The sequence below is a fragment of the Arabidopsis thaliana genome (assembly GCF_000001735.4).
Source record: "Arabidopsis thaliana chromosome 1 sequence".
Lineage (NCBI taxonomy): Eukaryota > Viridiplantae > Streptophyta > Magnoliopsida > Brassicales > Brassicaceae > Arabidopsis > Arabidopsis thaliana.
In genome coordinates, this window is record NC_003070.9 from 6,059,129 (window position 1) to 6,076,031 (window position 16,903).

Below are 16,903 nucleotides of genomic sequence, written 5' to 3' on the forward strand. Positions count from 1 at the left end.
CTAGAAATAGAATTGGAGTTACATCATCTGATGACTGATCATCAAAGCATTAACACGTAGATCGCCAATTCGAATATTGATCGAATAAGCGATACGTAGGTTTTATTCTTTGGACCCTTTCAGTTTCATGACTTTTAATAACCTTTTCTTGGTAAATTCTCAACACTTTCTTGGAAATTTTAATTATTATGCTATCTGAATCTATATGTACTATTGAGCTTTGCTCTCTTTCGCTAACTTCTCAAATCAAGCCATCTATCATCTTCCAAAGTTTGAAAGTAAAAAAACCGATGTTTATTTTGATTCAGTCCAATGTATTCATCATCGTCTTCTTCTTCAGCTACTCCACAAAAGTTCGACGTCTTTCTGAGTTTCAGAGGCAAGGACACTCGCAGGACCTTCATTAGCTTTCTTTACAAAGAACTCATTGAAATGGGTATTCGAACTTTCAAAGACGACGTTGAACTCCAGAGTGGTCGTCGGATTGCTTCAGATCTCCTCGCCGCGATCGAAAACTCCAAAATCGCCGTTGTGATTATCTCAAAGAATTACTCTGCGTCTCCCTGGTGTCTCCAAGAGCTAGTGATGATCATGGATGTCGAAAAGAAGGGTTCCATCATCGTTATGCCAATCTTTTACAACGTCGAGCCTGCTCATGTGAGAAGACAAATCGAACAGGTCGCTAAACAGTTTAGGAAACATGAAGGAAGGGAAAATTATGAGACTGTGGTGTCATGGAGACAAGCTCTGACCAATTTGGCCAGTATCTCCGGCCATTGTTCTCGTGATTGGTACTTTTCTATCTTTGTTTTATTATCACAATTTGAATCCTAAGTGGTTTTGTTGAATCAAGTTCGTTCTTTCCTCTGTTATAGCGAAGATGACTCGAAGCTACTCGATGAGATAACCAAGAGAATTTCTGACATGTTATTCTCGGTAACACCACCAAGTGAGAGCATCAATAACCAACTTGGATTTGATGCACGCATGAAAGAGTTGTATCCATTGTTGGATTTGGATTCTAATGAAGGTGTGAGAGTGGTTGGAATTTGGGCAAGAGGAGGTAATGGAAGATCAGCTCTAGCTAGATACGTTTATCAAAAGATCTTTAAGAAATTCCAAAGTCATTGTTTTCTCGAAAACGTCAAAGGGATCCCTCACGATTGTCAAATGTCGAATCTAAGAGACGAGTTTCTTATCAGGATTCAAGGAGGGTACTCGAGGATGAAGACCTCAGGGTTGATAAAAAAAAGGCTCATGAGTCAGAAAGTTCTACTTGTGGCTAACAATGTCGACAAACTCGAACAGTTAGATGCTCTTGCAGAATATTTTAACTGTTTTGGTCCAGGGAGCATAGTGCTCATAACTACACAAGACAAACAACTTCTTGTTGCGTTTGGGATAAAGGTTGTGTATGAAGTTGAGTGCTTGAGATGCTTTGAAGTTCGTCAACTGTTTCGTCAAATCGGCTTTAGGGAAAGAGATCTTAATGTCGGTTCCGAGTTGTCTTCACCTATATCCGGGACTGAATCTTCTTGAATGGTAACTCTGTTTCTGGTCCTTCTGGAATAACCCTTAGAAGCACTTCCTAGGGTAAACCGTTAGGCTTATTATACCTAAGACTTACGAAGATTTAGCTTAAGATTAGGGATTGTTTGCTAGTTACTGGTATAAGGAATTAAATTAATCTCCATTGATCCAATAACAATGCATGTACAAAGTTACAAAATGCATGTAAATGTATCCCTTATTTTATATCTGTTTGTCTCAGTGTCTCTGTGATCACCTCTTCAGACAATCAAGCTATGTTAGTTCTTTGAAAGAGGACTAGAGAATACTAACTTGTTGTCCAAGAATCCTGGGCTTGTATATTTCATTCTGTAGTTGCTGCGTTACAGACACTTTTTCCTCTGTTTTAGGAATTTCTTGATTTACAAGTAATTAATTCAAAACAGAAAGTTATGTTCTGTGCTTTTCTTACTTATGTTTGTCTAAGTTTAAACGCGAGTGTATAGACATCGACAGAGAATCCAGATCAAAGGCGGATAAATTTGGGAGATTTTAAACAATTCCTCTGCGTAACCAATCGTGTAAACTCTGTATTAGGCAATCTCTCTGATTGCTTGCAGGAGAAGTTAGAAACGGATGAACCTGGGCCCTTCTATTACATTGGAAGTCTTATTGTCATGCATGTGAATTATTATGTAATGAAAAAGCCCAATTCCGACAATTAAATATGTGCGGGTGTTACCCATCTCCACGTTTCACTACAGGCTTCACGCGGCTTGTCGTTTATACGGTATTAAAGTTTTCTTACATTTCATAATCGTAATACTAAAGGAAGAGATCAATCACATGCATATGCAATGTTGTTATTCTATTTGCTCCATTCTAAACAGTAAACATACGTGAGAAATGCTTTTTCTTTGGTGGCGGATACGATCCCGTAAATATATATATATATATATATATATATATATATTTTTAATCTTTGTCTAATTTAAAGGAACTTTTTTCTTATCACGTATTTGCTGCATTTATCTTAACTAATCCAAAATTTATAACATTGCTTGATCCTATAAATTAGCTATTTTAGATCAAAATTATATATAGAAAGGACTAAGCATCAGCTATTTTTTTATTCGAAAAAGATTATCATCTATCTTTGCTTCAATACAAAGTAAAATGTTTGGTGTTCGAATTCACGTTTCAGCTCACAAATTATGTTTTCTATCTTTTTCTATACAAAGCTTTCATTTTAGCCAACTGGAATGTGTAAGTAATCATATTATAGCAATAAATTGGTATATAAGAATTAAGATAAATGATTAAAACATATTTATCACATTTTCTCCCAAAATGCTTAGCAAATAACAACTGGACTCTCGTGACTTCTCCTTGCACCCTATAATACTCTACACGCGTGACATCTACGCGCTGGTGTGAACGCGTGTAAGCTCTAGTCCCGCGTTGAGCTGTCACTCTCTGTGTCGGTCCTCTTCGCTTCCCCTCTCTCCTTCTCCACTAATCTTACACTAATTATTAAACTAATCACCCATTAACTCTAAATCTCAACAAATCATAATCTCTTATAAAGAAGACACACATCTCCTAAATCTTACCCTTATTATTATTCATTCTCTCTAATCAAATCCTCTTCTCTCTCAAATCTCAATCTCCGATTATGACAGACGACAGAGTTTACCCTGCATCAAAACCTCCCGCCATCGTCGGTGGCGGTGCCCCAACCACCAATCCAACTTTCCCGGCGAACAAAGCTCAGCTCTACAACGCAAATCGTCCCGCTTACCGTCCACCAGCTGGTCGTCGTCGTACTAGCCATACCCGTGGATGTTGCTGCCGTTGCTGTTGCTGGACGATATTCGTAATCATCCTCTTACTCCTCATCGTCGCCGCCGCATCAGCCGTCGTATACCTAATCTACCGTCCTCAACGACCTAGCTTCACCGTCTCTGAACTCAAAATCTCCACTCTCAACTTCACATCCGCCGTTCGCCTCACCACCGCCATTTCCCTCTCCGTCATCGCCAGAAACCCTAACAAAAACGTTGGATTCATCTACGACGTCACCGACATCACACTCTACAAAGCATCCACCGGAGGAGATGATGACGTAGTCATTGGTAAAGGAACGATCGCGGCGTTTTCTCACGGGAAGAAGAACACGACTACGCTTAGAAGTACGATCGGAAGTCCTCCGGATGAACTCGATGAGATCTCGGCGGGTAAGCTGAAAGGAGATCTGAAGGCGAAGAAAGCAGTGGCGATTAAGATTGTTTTGAACTCGAAGGTGAAAGTGAAGATGGGAGCTCTAAAAACTCCTAAATCAGGAATTAGGGTTACTTGTGAAGGGATTAAAGTGGTGGCTCCGACGGGAAAGAAGGCGACGACGGCTACGACTTCCGCCGCTAAGTGTAAGGTTGATCCAAGATTTAAGATCTGGAAAATTACTTTCTAAATATAGTAAACAAAATAATGGAATCACATTCTTAGTTTTTTCTTCATTTTCTTTTTATTACTCCATTGTTTCAATTTTCATTTCTTTTTAAATTTGATTTCATATACAGTTCTTTGATTCCTGTAAGACTTTATTTTTTTGGTTTATGTAAATGAAGATATAAATATTTGTGTTCTGTCTGAAATTTTATTTTTCTAGCTTAGTTAACAAAACCCAACTGTTAGTATTTAAGTACTGTAATTAGGTAATAATGCGAGGGAGGTGACCACTAGTAATTACAAGTGCTTTGGTCAATTAAGCTTTAAATAAGACAATTACGGTGGCTACTTTTATTTGTTCTTTGCATCAAATAATTAAGCTAACCATGTGGTCCATGTGTGTATGAGAATATATACACATAACATACCCTAATAAACTTATGAATTATTGTTGTAGAACCATGAATTTGATTACATATAAGTCTCCGGGTGTGTTGGCAAGTGACAAAAAAATCTGTTGGTCTTGTGATTAATTAATTAATTAAGTGTGGGTGCGAAGTTACGTCCTCTTAAGGTCTAGAAGGTGTCGGTGAAATGAATTCAACTTTAACAAGAAAAAGCAAAGCTCTACAAATGATTAAAAATCAGGTGTTATGTTGTAATCAACAACAAAAAAAAAAAAAAAAGCGATTAGTTGTTGTTGTGGAATTTTGGTGTCAAGACGACGGCTAACATGTGGTGGAATTTGTTTGTTTTCGACGAAATAATAAAACTCAAGTAGGAGAGATTTGGTTAGTTTAATCAGTTAAGAATATACTAGTCTGATTATAATAAAACCAAATCGAGTAGACTAATACAAACATATAATGTAATGTCCAACCACATATATTATTAAAAAAATAGTTATAGGTTTATTGAAGAAGATGCTTAAAATTTGTATTCATAAAAACTAGTTATAGGATTGTGAGAGATGAAATGGAGAACGTGAAATGGTTGCGGCTAAGACTTATATGAATGCAGCTGTGATCTAGTCTGGAGGTAGAAGCAACTTCTTGGGCCATTTCGTGCCTTGACAACCTACCCTACATAGGGCTATGAAGAAATCAGTTTTGAGAGTGATTCAAGGAGCTTGATCCAAAGGCAATGCCGTGAGATTGGCTGAGACTTTGGGGCTCCACGAGTGAACAATGGTATATATACTACCACTTCTAGTTAGTTGTTTTCTAATACATGTCCTGATAATATCATTGACAATGGTAAATTTGAGTACTAGATACATGTCCTCATGGTAATTTAATTTTTACTCATGGTAAATACACAATAAACCTATTTAAATGTCGATTAACAGCGTTTAACCTATTTTTAATGTTTTTAAAATACTAGCTTCAAAGTAAACAGCATTTGAAGTTTCTGTTTACATTTTCCCTCTTCTACTTGATATGGTTCACGCTTCTCTTTGGCAATTTCGCCTTCAAATTATCCCTTGGCGTCTTCGTAATTTTTGCTTCCTCACTTCTCAATGTCCATACACATCGATTTCTTCTCCCGACACCGTTTCAGTTTCCTCGTACTACTCCCTTACGTCTAACAATGATCAATCCCTCTTCCATTACTTCGATCATCTTCTTGGATTATGCCTGACAGCTCAGCAATGCAGGCAAGTTCATGCCCAAGTACTTCTATCCGATTTCATCTTCCGTTCTGGGTCATTAGCTGCGAATCTCATATCGGTTTACGCTCGGTTAGGACTCCTTCTCGATGCCCGTAACGTTTTCGAGACTGTTTCTCTTGTTTTGTTGTCGGATTTGCGTTTGTGGAACTCGATTCTAAAAGCTAATGTGTCACATGGGTTATACGAGAATGCTCTTGAGCTTTACAGGGGAATGCGTCAACGAGGTCTCACAGGGGACGGATATATTTTGCCCTTGATCCTTCGTGCTTGTAGGTACTTAGGTCGTTTTGGTTTGTGTCGGGCTTTTCATACTCAAGTTATTCAGATTGGTTTGAAAGAGAATCTTCATGTGGTTAATGAGTTGCTTACGTTGTATCCAAAGGCGGGAAGGATGGGAGATGCTTACAATCTGTTTGTTGAAATGCCTGTGAGAAACCGTATGTCATGGAATGTCATGATTAAAGGGTTTTCTCAAGAGTATGATTGTGAAAGTGCTGTTAAGATTTTTGAATGGATGCAACGTGAAGAGTTTAAACCAGATGAAGTGACTTGGACTTCGGTTTTGTCTTGTCATTCGCAGTGTGGGAAGTTTGAAGATGTTTTAAAGTATTTTCATCTTATGAGGATGAGTGGAAATGCAGTTAGTGGTGAAGCTCTTGCTGTTTTCTTTTCTGTATGTGCTGAATTAGAAGCATTAAGTATTGCTGAGAAAGTTCATGGGTATGTTATAAAAGGTGGATTTGAAGAGTATTTGCCCTCGAGGAACGCATTGATACACGTATACGGGAAGCAAGGGAAAGTTAAAGATGCAGAACACTTGTTCCGGCAAATAAGAAACAAAGGTATAGAGAGCTGGAATTCTTTGATAACATCGTTTGTGGATGCTGGTAAACTCGACGAGGCTCTTTCATTGTTTTCTGAGTTGGAGGAAATGAATCATGTTTGTAACGTAAAGGCTAATGTAGTTACATGGACCTCTGTTATTAAGGGTTGTAATGTCCAAGGAAGAGGAGACGATTCACTTGAATATTTCCGGCAAATGCAGTTTTCCAAAGTATTGGCTAATTCAGTGACAATTTGTTGTATACTATCAATTTGTGCGGAGCTTCCAGCTTTGAATCTCGGAAGAGAGATCCATGGGCATGTGATACGGACCTCGATGAGCGAGAACATTCTGGTTCAGAATGCATTGGTGAATATGTACGCAAAATGTGGGTTACTCAGTGAGGGGAGTCTAGTATTTGAAGCAATTAGGGATAAGGATTTGATCTCATGGAACTCGATAATCAAAGGTTATGGTATGCATGGGTTTGCTGAGAAAGCTCTAAGTATGTTCGATCGAATGATAAGTTCTGGGTTTCATCCTGATGGGATCGCTTTGGTAGCTGTTCTTTCAGCCTGTAGTCATGCAGGGCTGGTTGAAAAGGGACGCGAAATTTTCTATTCCATGAGCAAGAGATTTGGATTAGAGCCCCAACAAGAGCACTATGCATGTATTGTTGATCTCCTTGGTCGTGTAGGCTTTCTGAAAGAAGCGAGTGAGATTGTGAAGAACATGCCTATGGAGCCCAAGGTCTGTGTGTTGGGAGCTCTGTTGAATTCTTGCCGGATGCATAAAAACGTGGACATTGCAGAGGGTATAGCATCACAACTTAGTGTTCTTGAACCGGAGAGGACAGGAAGCTATATGTTGCTTTCCAACATCTACTCTGCTGGTGGAAGATGGGAAGAATCTGCAAATGTAAGGGCTTTAGCCAAGAAAAAGGATTTGAAGAAAGTTTCTGGAAGCAGTTGGATTGAAGTGAAGAAGAAAAAGTACAAATTCTCGTCAGGATCAATAGTACAGAGCGAGTTTGAGACCATCTACCCGGTTCTTGAAGATTTGGTTAGTCATATGTTGAAAAAAGGCCCTACACATGATGGGAACAATTATGAGGATGATCTAGACCTATGGACAGCATAAGAGATGAATATATCCCACATAGACTGAGATGATACACAACTAACAAAAACAGACTTATGGAACCTATCAGGTAAGCTTGCTTCTGACCATTCAAACTAGCATTGACCAATTACTAAATCAATCTTCAAATTAGAAGAGTGTTTGTCATGAACAATCCATAACCAGACTCTGGTGCATATCTGGATGTTACAGGTTCTAATAATCACGGCGTCATCTTTGATGTTCGAATTGATGGTAGTTGGCAAAGGAAAGCTCTTGCCTCTCCTGAGCTAGAGACCAACCAATGACGAGTTGCTGGAGAACCAAGAGTTTTAGCATTAGAACTCTCAATCTGGCACTGATGATCACACACAATCCTTTAACCCCTTTTGTCACATTGTGGATAACGATATCTTGTTGAGATTATCTACTAGAATTGTTTTCAATAATAATCACACATACAAACTTTATGAAAGAATTTCAATAAAAAATAATAATGTTTTGCCCTAAACAGCACCTTTGTCGAAACAAACTTTTTTCAACTAGGTATAATCTCATAAGTCACAACAGTTGAATGTGAAGAATTGGTGAAGTATCCCAAACTATTTCTTAACTTGACTATTCCTTCAAACTATAAAGAAAAAAAAAGAACATCTTTTTACAAAAAGAAGAGTCTTTGCAACAGCCGGAAGTTCTACTTTTGATAAGGATGGTATCGATCTGGCCCAGAACCATTAGTCCCATTTCCTTTGCCACTACTTGAGCCGTTATTTCCGTTTCCATGAGATTTTCCACCTCCATAAGCAGCAGCCGCAGCAACACCATAGCCACTACCCATATGGCTATAACCGCCAGCTCCATAGCCCATGTTGAACATTTGACCTCCATAGCCATAACCATAGCCATACCCACCACCATAACCATAAAAACCAGCAGGGTTAACCATGGAGTTCCCTGCGTAGGCTCCATAACCGCCATAACCACCATAACCCGAATACATACTGTAATCTTCATTAGCTTTCCCACTATAACTATCTTCCTGATCATACTTGCCACTAGCACCATAGGATCGAAAGCTGTTATCTCTCCCGGTTCTCTTTGGTTCGGCCCTTTTTATTTCCACCTATTGATCCATATTAAGTGCTTGAGATCAATTTCTAGAGTTCTTTAGCTTAAATTCTAAAACAACAGTAAAACAAGGTTTACCTGTTTGTCACCGAGCTCGTGAACTTTTCCATCGGAGAAAAGTCTATCAACAGAATCTTCGGTCTGGAAGGTTACAAAACCAAATCCCCTTGACCTTCCCGTGTGGTGGTCATACATGATCTGATGCTCAATTATGTCACCATATACACAGAAATAATTCTTCAGTTCATCTACAAATATGAACACACATTATCAGCAACAGTTATAACCACAGACAATAACAGAAAACATAGGAGAAACTTTTACCTTCTTCCAAAAGTGGTGGAAGTCCACCAACAAAGATTTTCCTGGTCTTTGATACCGCTTTGATATCAGTATCCTTGTCCCCTCTAGGAAGTGTCCTTTTCAGATCAACCTAACATTTAAAAGGAATTAACCAAAGCATCCAAACAGCTAAACAAAATCAGAGCAGACGATTTACGACATACAAACTAATCAATCATATCTACCTTTCGGTCATCTATTACATGATCTTCCTCCAAAACTTTCTCAGCAACAGCTGAATCAGCAAAAGTGACAAACCCAAACCCCCTTGGGTTCCCAGTTATTCTATCTGTCATGATTACAGAGTCGACAACTTCTCCAAACTTTCCAAAGTAATTCGCAAAAGTTTCTGAAAACAATAAAGTGGAAGCAATGGAATCAACACACATAAGAACAAATATAACCAATAACAGAATCACAGTGACTTGACTCCTCTATTGTCAATTACAGTAAGACAAGGGAATTACAAAACTAGATGCAAGATAACTGATGCAGCAACAACGAGCTCAATTCAAGACATAAATGGCATACATGACTAAGACGATGAAAATGAACCATACCTGCAGTTGTTTCCCAAGAAACTCCACCTACGAACAGTTTCCTAACATAAACAAAGACAAAAGGCACCACAAGAAACCTCCCCATCAATATCTTAATAACCAGCTCCGCTGAGAAGAGATTAATATCAAAAGTAAATCCATACAAAAAGATAAAGCCTAAGAAACCACGAACCCAGGAGAAGACATGGACGAAGAAGAATGGCGATGGTCAACGGAATGCTTCATCTGAATCCCACCAGTATCAACGGCTGCACCACCGTTCCTCCGGTCATCAAAGGTCTCCACTTCAAAATCCGATTGTGGTAATTGTTCGTCGTGTACGTGATGATGGTAAGAGTCATCATAACCACGATCTGAGTTATAATCCATCGATCACTGCAGCTGAGTCAAAACAAAACCTTTTAATTTCTCCGTCTGTCTATGATGAAAACCCAAACTTAAAAAATGAATTTTTTTTCTCCAATTTCGATTACTTGATTCAAAGTTATGACATCAAACATTCAAAATTTCTTATCTTGGAAGAGAAAGAACCCTAACCAATATGGTTGAAGTGGAAACGGCAACGAGCTCAGGCGAGAATTTTAACACTTCAGGCACTGAAGAATTTTTTGAAACAAATGATTCGGTGTTATCAACTTATCATCGGAATATCCGAAACGGCGCCGTATTTATTGTAGTCAACGTTGGTCAAACACTTTTCTTTGTTGCTTTTGTCAACATCAGGAGATCAAAGGTTGACTTGTGTTTGACACTTTTAACTTGCTCTCATATAAAATTAACAATTATCAATTGACATGTTGTAAAGATGAAATTTTTCATACAACAGCAAAAAAAAACACATTTTCACATTGAACAAATCTTTAGCTAAGCTTCTCGGGATTTTGCAGCTTTTAGTGCTTCAATTACTGCAGAGAAATCTTCATCGCTCAACCCATAAGATTTTGCAACCTTGTAAAGCTCGTTCGCAGCGGCTGCAATCGGAGTAGATTGCGATACGGATTCCGCTAGTCCAAGTGCGAGTCTCATATCCTATAGACGGATAAAAGTCAATTACAGTCTCATCAAACTCCAGAGTCTTTGTGAGAATCTAAAAAAAGAAAGTAACACAATTACACAAACCTTCTGCTGATGCTTTAATGGAAAAGCCGTCGGGTACACTGACTTGATCATTGAAGGACCCTTTAGTGAGTACATTGGCGCATTGATAGCTCCCTGTGAGACAACCTGCAGAAAAAAATTTCCCGGGGTTTATAGCACATTTGGTAAGAAACTTTCTGCTGGACAATGGTGTTTTAGTTACCTCGACAAGTACATTTGGATCGAGTCCAACTTTCTGGCTTAGAAGTATTCCCTCCGCGAATGATGCCATCATACTGCATAGGTAAAGAGAAAAAGAGATCAGAAGAAGAATCTGGAATTTGCCAAGAAATGAAGCGATAGATGGTCAAATGATACCTTCCCATGATCATGTTGACGACAAGTTTCATTGCTGCTCCATTACCAACTTCACCCAAATAGAATTTTGACTGGATCATATAATGCAAACTAGTAACGAAAATGGTTCATTTGCAGAAGAAAAAAGAACTAAAAGCAAAACACAGGCAAAAGAGATACCTTTCCCATGATGTCTAAGAAAGGAGCAGCTTTTTCGTATAGCGGCTTGTCACCTAAAATGTCAAGTGCCAGATAGTCATAAATCTCCATTTCATTCATGATTCAACCATGTTAGAAAATACAGGCAAGTCACCCGCGAAGACAAAATAATCTGATATGCAAAAGTGATGATCGATTATTAATACAAGCTCAATGAGGAGTAAGCTGTTACGAACCTGCAGTGAGAAATATTAACTGCCCATCTTCGGCAGGCTTTTTGGAACCTGAAACTGGTGCCTATGAATATCAAAAATAGAAATGACTTAAGCCACCAGATCTGTTACAAGGTTTTTTAGTGATTCTAGATATAGATTAACTAAGAGCCTTTACCTCCAAGAACAAGGCTCCGGTATCCTTTATTTGCTTGCTGATTAGTATTGATGAGGCCACATCAACGGTTGAGACATCAACATACCTGCAGTAGCAAGGCAAGTCCCATTTTTACCAGAAAGTATCGACCACATTACTATATAGATTCGAAGAAGAAATTAAAAAAGAACGACTGTGAACTCTTCTGTAGTTACATAAGAAATACAGATATCTTGAAACATTTCAGCAATAGAACGTTATATCCAGCATAAGTCTCATGAAGGAGTAAGTACCCTTTTCCTGAACTAATCCCAAATATGGCTCCATTCTTTCCACATGCAACATCAATCTGACAGAAAGCAAAATACAGTTTTTGTTTTAATATGGAGTGAAAGTAGAAGAAAAAGAGACGCAAACAAAAGTGAGACATACGCACTGCACTTTCAGGATCAGCAAGCATTGCAAATGTGAGATCACAAGTTGCAGTCACTTCTTCAGGAGAAGACTTGTACCTGCAACAAAGGGAGATACTTTCTTAATCGTTAAATTTTTCTTCTACGTTAGCTCTAAAACCTCACTCGGAGTAAATAATATCATTCTTTATAAGAAGCATTGGAACTCTTACTTTGCTCCTAATCCAACGAGAGGATCACATTTGCTCTTAGTTCGATTCCATACAGTCACATCACACCTAACAACCAAGCCCCAGAAAGATCAACGTAAGTATCATCAATACATCAAAAAGAGGTAAAGTAGCAAAATTGATGTGAATTAGATTGTCTACACATAAAAATCAAAACTTTTTTACCCAGCTTTGATGAGGTTCTGTGCCATTGGAGAACCCATGATTCCCATACCCAGAAACCCAATGCTAACAGTTCCAAGTTCATCTGCCATACGAACCACAATTCCTCAGATAAGACTACCCCAAAAAGGATAAAGATAAGGAGATTATAGTATTCGATCATCTTTCTCGAAACTTGTGGGTTTTGTCCTAAAAAGAGAGCGACACTTCATAATTTAATCCATTTAAACGTAATTCATAGTTCTGGAAAACCAGTGTATGCATAATACAAAGCAAGAAATTACCTCTGGTAGAGGGAGTAGTAGATTGCAGGGAAGAGTAAACCCTGTAAGCGAGACAAATTTGAGGTTTTGAGAGAAAAGGGGAAATGGGTTTTGGCCTGAATCGAAGAGGGATGCGAGGACAGATAGAGCACAAAGCCATGGCTTTTGAAGAAGATGAAGCAAAAGATAATGAAACCAAAGGCATAGCCACTGGCCAGTGCGTTTGTTTAGTAGACTGTGGCCGAAATTCTCACATTTCGAGGCGGAAACTGACAGATTTTTACTGAGGAACAAAATCCACTGGCCGCGTTGCATATGCTTCGGTTTAAAGCTAATTCACAAGCAGATATAATTGTACCGGTCGGTTCAAGTGCATTTATCCCCCATGAGTCATGATGCTTGTGTTTGTATATTTTTATCAACAGTGTTTTTTCTCGAAAAAAGCCTCACTATGTACGATACTCATGCACGTTTGGACTTTGCTCAATTCAGATAAACCGAATCAGTTTGATTCAAACCGAACTGAAAAAATCGATTTGAAAACCGGGTAATGTGTTATATAGAAAACGCATCCCTATGGAGGAAACTCTCTATACACAGCACCAAAAATAGGAGAACATCAAAAAAGGATTCAGTTTTCCTGCTGAGCTCACGGCAGTTTCAATCACCAAATCATGTTCTGCAAGTTCGCAATCTTCCATTTTTATGCCTGAAAACCAACACAAGAGTGGAGAGTAAGATGGTTATAGAGGATAAGCAATATGAAGAAAGATTGCGGAAATACTCAAAAAGGCCTATACATGGAGCAAGATTCATATGAGCAAGTAATTTAGATTTACTAATAAGCTTGAGGAGAGATGGAGAGAAATGCTGACCAAAACGAGTCTTTCTTTTCCTGTTCCAATAGCTCTTCGAAGGAAATGTCTGAAAATTCATCATCTGGATTGTCTAACTCTGTGCTCGATTTGTCTTTGAGTTCCATGGAAGCGCTTATTTCAAGAACCTATAGTAGTATCATAAAGAGTATTAACGGCTTTAACTAGAGATAACCAAAAATCTCAAGGGAAGTCCCAATTATGCTAACAGAGTCCAATACAGGAGATAAGACTCTACTGGTTTATCAGACAGCAACAACAATCAGTAAGATTAATCTAGAATCAGAAACATCATTGAACAGATTTTTGAGGTTTTGGACACATAGGACACAATCTTTGGAAACAAGTGATTGAGTTTGGTTTTTAACCTTTTTGTATGCAGGTGAGAGTTTAAGCTGTTGCTGGAGCCAATTATATACAAGTGCATCTTCTTCTACTCTTTTTTGTTCCATCTCCAGCTTATAGATCTGATGACACACAAACAATTAACTTCAAAAGCAACAAACGGATAAAAATCAGACAATCAATTGATGAAGCTAAATTCACCTGTTGACGAAGTCGGTCAAAGGAAGATCTATCAGCCTTAAAGAGAAGGGCTTTTGTTATTGAAAACTTGCGCTTGATTACTTCTGACCTACAGTAGACACAATCAGGCTTAAATCAGTGTCACCGGAGAAGAAAAGGCTAACTCAGTAAAGCAACATGTCACACCATCAACATAACAAAGCATAGAACAGGAAGCAACTATTTGTAATTCCTGTGTCCTCAAAATGTAGGAAGAACTAAGAAAATGGATGAGAGTATATGATATTATGTTATGGTAGTGTTAACTTACTTGTGTTGTAGTTCATTTTTGGCTTCTATCAAACAATTAGCAAACTCCCCAACCTACAGAAGTGAAGAACCCAGAAAACATCAGAATCTAAAACTCAACTGGGCAGAATTTTATAGTAATCCAAAGTTTAGATTGAAGTAAATCATTCTGATATATCAAAAGGAAGCAAGCTTAGCTGATGATTAAGTATTGAAACCTCCCAACTCAAAAATCATTTAGTTTATCAACTGAGTTTAGTATAGGCTATTGAACAAACACCACAAAGGTATATAAACCACATAGAGGTTTTAGGATGCTAATTAAGGAAATCACAGGCTTAATAGACTTGGATTTATGTTTCAAATTCACGTTTTCCAATTTTGATTTCCATAAATAGTTAATAACCGAAGGTAAAGAAGGTGACCTGAGCTAGTGTCAATCCTTTGGCATTATTGCATTTAACAAGCTGATCGTATTGCTGCTTAATCTTCCTCTGCGTAGCACTGCTCGTCGATGTAAAAGGATATAAACAAACAAACTCCGGTTTGTTTTCCGATATCGAAATCGAGTCTGTCCTCGGATTCAAAACAAGCCCATCTTCTCCCTCACCGAGCTGCTTTTCGCCGCCGGATTCATCTCCTCTTATGTCTGATTTCTTCTTCTTACCTCGATTCTTCTTCTTCTTCTTCTTCTTTTTCACATGATCTCCTTCCCAATCCGAATCATCCTCCTTCTTATCGGAGAGCAGTAACTCATAGAGTCGCGAATTCGTCAAATGGGTCGGTTCATTTTCATGGGTTTGGTACTGGGCTTCGTCGGAAATCTCCGATAGAGACGATTCTGGTTGGAGTTTGGTTTCGGATTCGGATAAGAGTTTCTGGCTGTACAAAGCAGCTCTGCTGCGGGAAGCTTTGAGGAGAAAGAAGATGGCGGAGACGAATGAGAAGAGGGCGAGAGTTAGTAGAGATAAGACGAGAAAGGGATACATGAGAGGGTTTAGTGTAATTTTGAGTTGTGTGAAATGCGGAGCCGCCATTAACGTGCTTCGTACATCACAGAGAAGGGAGAGAAAGAACCAAAAAAAAAAAGATAAAGAGAAAGCGACGACGAAAAATGCTTTTCTTAAATATCTTACGATATTTTTATGGAAAGTTTTTTTAACTATTTTTGTCTAATTTATTTTTTTCAGTGATTTAATTCTGAATTAGAAATATAACTTATGAGATTATAGTTTTACTTAAACGGTTTAGTCTAAAAAAATAAAAAAAATGGTTTAGTCTAAGAAGACTTTTTTTAATGGTAAATTACTAAGAATATATTAATATTAAAATGACTTTTAACTATAAAGTCTATAATTACTTTCAAGTAATATCTGGTCTTTATTTTTAAACCATTTTTTTCTGTTTTTAATATTGTATCTTCACAAACAAAACAAAATTATATATATGAAAGTTGGCCAATTCTCTCCATATAATTGACACATCATCACTTTAACATTTGCCATGTGTCTATTAAATAATTAACGTAAGCTTTTCAACTTCTAATTTATAGGTAAATGATATATTTATTATTTTATTTTACGTATTTAATTGTACTATTACTAAATTTATTTTAATATTATATGATTTTTCAATAAAACCATTTTAAAAGTTTTCTCATACTCGATTTTTTCTTTTTGGAATCTAAACCCAAAGTATGAATATATAGTAGTTGTGGATTACTTAATAATTTGAGTAAGTTATTCTCTTAATTCTCTTAAATTGATATTTATATAATAAATCACTGAGAGTGAAGAATATGTAAGGAGTTCCATCATCAATAACTTAGGTTTCTAGAATCCAACACTTCCCTCTGTTAAATTGGTGTAAGACAAACGTTATTTATGAATTATGTGTATGATACATTGTTGAGAATGTTATTAGAAAAAATATTTTTAATATTAAAAATAATTACTTATTGAATGATTAGATAAATAAAAATTATATTTAAATTAAACAATACAAAAAAATCTGAAAAAACTGCGGCGTACCGCGGGTGATCACCTAGTATTGTATAATATGGGATACTTAACTGGTATGAGTTGTTGTTTTTTTCACTCAAGTAATATTGATAATCAAAGTTGGGGAAGATAACAAATCACAAAAAATCATAGTGAAAAACGTAATGAACTTTCTTTAAGTTTTCCTTCTTTGTTTCTATAGTAGTATATCTATATTAATAGAAAATCCATTTAGCAAACAAAAAGAAATACAAAATCCTCTTAAAAAAATTACTGTCTTTTTGTATAGACAGACTTTTAGACATATCTATCTGTTGCAAAATTTCAACTAATTGGTTTATTAAAGATGTACCTTGCCCTGTTAGCAACTCAGTCGTTGTAGTATAGTGGTAAGTATTCCCGCCTGTCACGCGGGTGACCCGGGTTCGATCCCCGGCAACGGCGAATTTTTTTGTGAGGAATTTTCGAATATTTTTTACATATATGAAAAAACATAATGGCTTCGCCCGGGTTCGAACCGGAGACCTTCAGTGTGTTAGACTGACGTGATAACCAACTACACCACGAAACCCTTTTAGTTTTTT

The 16,903-nt window shown here is 37.4% G+C and overlaps 6 protein-coding genes and 2 non-coding genes across 12 annotated transcripts; 4 read left to right on the plus strand and 4 right to left on the minus strand.

The window, feature by feature from the left end:
- Nucleotides 1-260: 260 nt before the first annotated feature.
- Nucleotides 261-1,723, plus strand: AT1G17615 (Disease resistance protein (TIR-NBS class)). Its single transcript, NM_101624.2, has 2 exons — nucleotides 261-791; nucleotides 876-1,723. Exons 1-2 carry the CDS (start codon nucleotides 313-315, stop codon nucleotides 1,537-1,539), a joined length of 1,143 nt encoding a protein of 380 aa, NP_173205.1. The 5' UTR covers nucleotides 261-312; the 3' UTR covers nucleotides 1,540-1,723.
- A 1,043-nt stretch (nucleotides 1,724-2,766) lies between these two features.
- Nucleotides 2,767-4,234, plus strand: AT1G17620 (Late embryogenesis abundant (LEA) hydroxyproline-rich glycoprotein family). Its single transcript, NM_101625.5, has one exon. It carries the CDS (start codon nucleotides 3,185-3,187, stop codon nucleotides 3,977-3,979), a length of 795 nt encoding a protein of 264 aa, NP_564029.1. The 5' UTR covers nucleotides 2,767-3,184; the 3' UTR covers nucleotides 3,980-4,234.
- A 1,119-nt stretch (nucleotides 4,235-5,353) lies between these two features.
- On the plus strand, nucleotides 5,354-8,023 carry AT1G17630 (Pentatricopeptide repeat (PPR-like) superfamily protein; the record flags this gene model as incomplete). 2 transcript variants are annotated; one of them, NM_001332315.1, is made up of 2 exons in its annotated part: nucleotides 5,354-7,662; nucleotides 7,785-8,023. In NM_001332315.1, one exon carries the CDS (start codon nucleotides 5,397-5,399, stop codon nucleotides 7,590-7,592), a length of 2,196 nt encoding a protein of 731 aa, NP_001319030.1. The 2 variants fall into 2 exon arrangements, with proteins under 2 accessions (NP_001319030.1, NP_173207.1); NM_101626.1 differs by lacking the exon at nucleotides 7,785-8,023 and having other exon boundaries at nucleotides 5,397-7,592.
- On the minus strand, nucleotides 7,958-10,264 carry AT1G17640 (RNA-binding (RRM/RBD/RNP motifs) family protein). 3 transcript variants are annotated; one of them, NM_001332316.1, is made up of 7 exons: nucleotides 10,139-10,264; nucleotides 9,774-9,982; nucleotides 9,602-9,642; nucleotides 9,227-9,390; nucleotides 9,024-9,132; nucleotides 8,778-8,947; nucleotides 7,958-8,694 (listed from the first exon to the last, which is right to left on the minus strand). In NM_001332316.1, exons 2-7 carry the CDS (start codon nucleotides 9,968-9,970, stop codon nucleotides 8,266-8,268), a joined length of 1,110 nt encoding a protein of 369 aa, NP_001319031.1. In that variant the 5' UTR covers nucleotides 9,971-9,982; nucleotides 10,139-10,264; the 3' UTR covers nucleotides 7,958-8,265. The 3 variants fall into 3 exon arrangements, with proteins under 3 accessions (NP_001319031.1, NP_001320299.1, NP_173208.1); NM_001332317.1 differs by lacking the exon at nucleotides 10,139-10,264 and adding an exon at nucleotides 10,075-10,129 and having other exon boundaries at nucleotides 8,025-8,694; NM_101627.2 differs by lacking the exon at nucleotides 10,139-10,264 and having other exon boundaries at nucleotides 8,025-8,694; nucleotides 9,774-10,129.
- Nucleotides 10,265-10,295: 31 nt separating this feature from the next.
- On the minus strand, nucleotides 10,296-13,012 carry GLYR2 (glyoxylate reductase 2). Of its 2 annotated transcripts, none has more exons than NM_101628.4 (12): nucleotides 12,653-13,001; nucleotides 12,372-12,453; nucleotides 12,189-12,254; nucleotides 12,000-12,075; nucleotides 11,857-11,912; nucleotides 11,585-11,669; nucleotides 11,431-11,491; nucleotides 11,216-11,268; nucleotides 11,057-11,127; nucleotides 10,902-10,974; nucleotides 10,721-10,825; nucleotides 10,296-10,630 (listed from the first exon to the last, which is right to left on the minus strand). In NM_101628.4, the coding sequence occupies exons 1-12, from the start codon at nucleotides 12,834-12,836 to the stop codon at nucleotides 10,466-10,468; spliced, it is 1,077 nt and encodes a 358-aa protein (NP_564030.2). In that variant the 5' UTR covers nucleotides 12,837-13,001; the 3' UTR covers nucleotides 10,296-10,465. The 2 variants fall into 2 exon arrangements, with proteins under 2 accessions (NP_564030.2, NP_001321828.1); NM_001332318.1 differs by having other exon boundaries at nucleotides 10,349-10,630; nucleotides 12,372-12,557; nucleotides 12,653-13,012.
- Nucleotides 13,013-13,024: 12 nt separating this feature from the next.
- AT1G17665 (CA-responsive protein) lies at nucleotides 13,025-15,397 on the minus strand. The gene is made up of 6 exons (NM_101629.3): nucleotides 14,745-15,397; nucleotides 14,342-14,394; nucleotides 14,053-14,140; nucleotides 13,875-13,973; nucleotides 13,507-13,634; nucleotides 13,025-13,340 (listed from the first exon to the last, which is right to left on the minus strand). The coding sequence occupies exons 1-6, from the start codon at nucleotides 15,354-15,356 to the stop codon at nucleotides 13,304-13,306; spliced, it is 1,017 nt and encodes a 338-aa protein (NP_564031.2). The 5' UTR covers nucleotides 15,357-15,397; the 3' UTR covers nucleotides 13,025-13,303.
- Nucleotides 15,398-16,691: 1,294 nt separating this feature from the next.
- On the plus strand, nucleotides 16,692-16,763 carry AT1G17660. The gene has a single exon. It is a non-coding gene; the product is annotated as a tRNA-Asp (tRNA).
- A 53-nt stretch (nucleotides 16,764-16,816) lies between these two features.
- Nucleotides 16,817-16,890, minus strand: AT1G17670. The gene has a single exon. It is a non-coding gene; the product is annotated as a tRNA-Val (tRNA).
- Nucleotides 16,891-16,903: the final 13 nt, after the last annotated feature.

Coding starts and splice junctions, on each gene's coding strand:
- AT1G17615 (NM_101624.2), top strand. CDS start 313: ATGTATTCATCATCGTCTTCTTCTTCAGCTACTCCACAAAAGTTCGAC. Junction 792..875: donor GGCCATTGTTCTCGTGATTG/GTACTTTTCTAT, acceptor CCTCTGTTATAG/CGAAGATGACTCGAAGCTAC.
- AT1G17620 (NM_101625.5), top strand. CDS start 3,185: ATGACAGACGACAGAGTTTACCCTGCATCAAAACCTCCCGCCATCGTC.
- AT1G17640 (NM_001332316.1), bottom strand. CDS start 9,970: ATGGATTATAACTCAGATCGTGGTTATGATGACTCTTACCATCATCAC. Junction 9,391..9,601: donor TTCTTGGGAAACAACTGCAG/GTATGGTTCATT, acceptor TATTGTTTTCAG/AAACTTTTGCGAATTACTTT. Junction 9,133..9,226: donor ATGTAATAGATGACCGAAAG/GTAGATATGATT, acceptor TTTAAATGTTAG/GTTGATCTGAAAAGGACACT.
- GLYR2 (NM_101628.4), bottom strand. CDS start 12,836: ATGCCTTTGGTTTCATTATCTTTTGCTTCATCTTCTTCAAAAGCCATG. Junction 12,076..12,188: donor CTCGTTGGATTAGGAGCAAA/GTAAGAGTTCCA, acceptor CCTTTGTTGCAG/GTACAAGTCTTCTCCTGAAG. Junction 11,128..11,215: donor TCTTAGACATCATGGGAAAG/GTATCTCTTTTG, acceptor TATATGATCCAG/TCAAAATTCTATTTGGGTGA.
- AT1G17665 (NM_101629.3), bottom strand. CDS start 15,356: ATGGCGGCTCCGCATTTCACACAACTCAAAATTACACTAAACCCTCTC. Junction 13,974..14,052: donor TTGACCGACTTCGTCAACAG/GTGAATTTAGCT, acceptor GTGTGTCATCAG/ATCTATAAGCTGGAGATGGA. Junction 13,635..13,874: donor TCTCACCTGCATACAAAAAG/GTTAAAAACCAA, acceptor ATACTACTATAG/GTTCTTGAAATAAGCGCTTC.